Below are 2,216 nucleotides of genomic sequence, written 5' to 3'. Positions count from 1 at the left end.
TGGTCTGTGAAAATCGTATTCTAGGGATCAAAATAAGAAACTTTGCCGAAGGAACCATACCTCTAAAACGAATTCTGATGTCCCCCTATTTGGGTCGAACTTTTGGGTAGGGGCAAATTTTGAAAAATCCCACTTTGACCCATTTAGAGTGCTCCAATCGAGTCCAAATGTATGACCGACCTACACTAACTTTGGACGGCCGATCCACCCATGCCAGTGGCACACCCCCTGGAACTCCCCTGGGGGGTTCCCCATACAATCATTTCAAAAAATCACCATTTTTGGCCTTTACATGAAAAAATCAGCTAAATGGCTATGTTTTTTCTTTATTTTTATTTATTTATTTATAATAATATTTATTATTTATTTATAATAATATCTATTTTTTCTCTTAAGAAATTTATTTAGTCAGAACATATGTAAATGAAAAAATTAATTTAAGTGAGTTATAGAAAAGAAACTAAAAAAAATTATTGTTTGAAGTCTTTTTTACTTTCAAGTCTGGGCAATTTCGCACGGCTCTCTAATGTCGTCGCCATAACAGCCTCTACATTTTCCGGTATAACCCGTTTGGAAACGCTAGCTAGCAATTGAACATGTCGTTCCGTTCCTTGTATGTGTGATGGAATTTTTGGATCATTAAACGGTGGATCATCTTGATTTAAATATTCTTTCAATGTATCGTACGGAATGCTTCGCGTGAATGGTGGTTCAAATACGATATTTATATCATTCAAATTGATCATTTCCGTATAACTTGTGCAATTAAAGTTTATATCTGGTTTTTTATAAACTCTAAGTTCCATTGGCTCGTCAACATCGGTTCGATAGCGTAGAATTTTCTTGATGGCACAGTCGCGCTTTTCTTTGCTATCATCAAACAACATTGATAACAAGATATTTTCCGAATGCGCATAATATGAATTATCTTTAATTACTTGATTGACAATTTTGCGTAAACGAGGTTCTAGAAATCGTGACCAACCAATGAACTTGAAAAATAATGCACTGCCGTACACGACAGAGCTGTAATACTTGATATTGAAGTACATTGGCACATAACATTTAATTATAAATTCAACCAGAATTCTTAAATTTGCATCTGGATTTTCCGTTGTCACATATAATCGCAATAATCTAGCGGCCTTGGTGAGCCACCGAGAATGTACAATTTTCCCTGGTTTGATGTTAGCCAGATCCACCGGAACCACGCCGCTAGAAATTGCATGGGCCATGTCGTATAAGTACTTCGAATCGGTGGAAAATTCAATTTTTTCTGGAGCAGGGGGCATATTTTGCAACTCAATTTTCTGGAAGCCGTCCACCACCTGAAAATATATAATAATAAAATAATTAAAAATGGTTGACAATTATAATAAATGAGTGATAGCAATAACTTACCGGAAGAGTTTCACAAGTTTCGATTTGACGGCTCAGTTTTCCGGTTGCCGATCTTGGTCCAGTGCTGGTTGATTTATCCAAAGCTTCAAACAAATGCCGAAACGGAAGTTCGTTGAAGTGTAGAAGGCAAACGAACCAATGCAATGGTCTTTTTAACAGCAATTCGAATCGTCGTATAATTCCACCGTGTGGGCCAGTGTTTGTTGGCTCACCGTCAGTGCATATTCCAATTAATGCATCCAGTGATATATTTTTATCGTTGAAAAAACCATTTAATTTGGTTGTTTTGTATTCAGCGGTTTCATGTTCCAGTCTTACGTAACCAATCAATTCAGAATTGGGTTCTCTCAAAATAACAAGATGAGGTTCTTTTACCATCCTAGTATGATGATTGTTGGGTGTTGTTTCTTCTCTTGATTTGCTCTTGATACTTGTCAAGCAATTTATTCAATTTATTAAATACACTTTTTTTCAGCATTATTTCCATACCAAGTTTTTCCCAAATTCCAATCAACTTATCTTGTACTTGAATAGTGAATGATTTATGGGAAAACTTTTTTTGTTCTGTTTTAGCACGTTCGCTTAAGTAAAAATAATATCTCAAGATATCCAGATGGGTTGGTAAATTAAGATCAGTTAAATCAGTAGACACACCAAAAACAGTAACATCATGCTTGGGTATATGACTCATTGGGTTTTCGATAGTTGTTGATGTAGTTGCTTCATCTTGCGGTGTAGAGGATGGTGGATTCATTGTAAACTTTTTGATTTGGAATGGTCACTTCACTTATTATTTTTTTTGAAATATTTTTTTA

General features: G+C 35.4%; 1 protein-coding gene across 1 annotated transcript; it reads right to left on the bottom strand.

Moving 5' to 3' along the window:
- Nucleotides 1-425: 425 nt before the first annotated feature.
- LOC108362762 (uncharacterized) lies at nt 426-1,794 on the bottom strand. Its single transcript, XM_017615897.1, has 2 exons — nt 1,402-1,794; nt 426-1,328 (listed from the first exon to the last, which is right to left on the bottom strand). Exons 1-2 carry the CDS (start codon nt 1,777-1,779, stop codon nt 471-473), a joined length of 1,236 nt encoding a protein of 411 aa, XP_017471386.1. The 5' UTR covers nt 1,780-1,794; the 3' UTR covers nt 426-470.
- Between the last annotated feature and the right edge of the window lie 422 nt (nt 1,795-2,216).

Source organism: Rhagoletis zephyria, unplaced genomic scaffold (genome assembly GCF_001687245.7).
Source record: "Rhagoletis zephyria isolate East Lansing unplaced genomic scaffold, Rhagoletis_zephyria_1.1 Rzeph_scaffold_01096, whole genome shotgun sequence".
In the NCBI taxonomy this organism is placed as follows: domain Eukaryota; kingdom Metazoa; phylum Arthropoda; class Insecta; order Diptera; family Tephritidae; genus Rhagoletis; species Rhagoletis zephyria.
This window is presented reverse-complemented; position numbering and strand designations above follow the sequence as displayed.

Bases quoted from the DNA above. Each gene is read 5' to 3' on its own strand.
- LOC108362762 (XM_017615897.1), bottom strand. From the start codon at position 1,779: ATGGTAAAAGAACCTCATCTTGTTATTTTGAGAGAACCCAATTCTGAA. The intron at 1,329-1,401 runs GTAAGTTATTGC...ATATATTTTCAG, and splicing joins AAACTTGTGAAACTCTTCCG to GTGGTGGACGGCTTCCAGAA.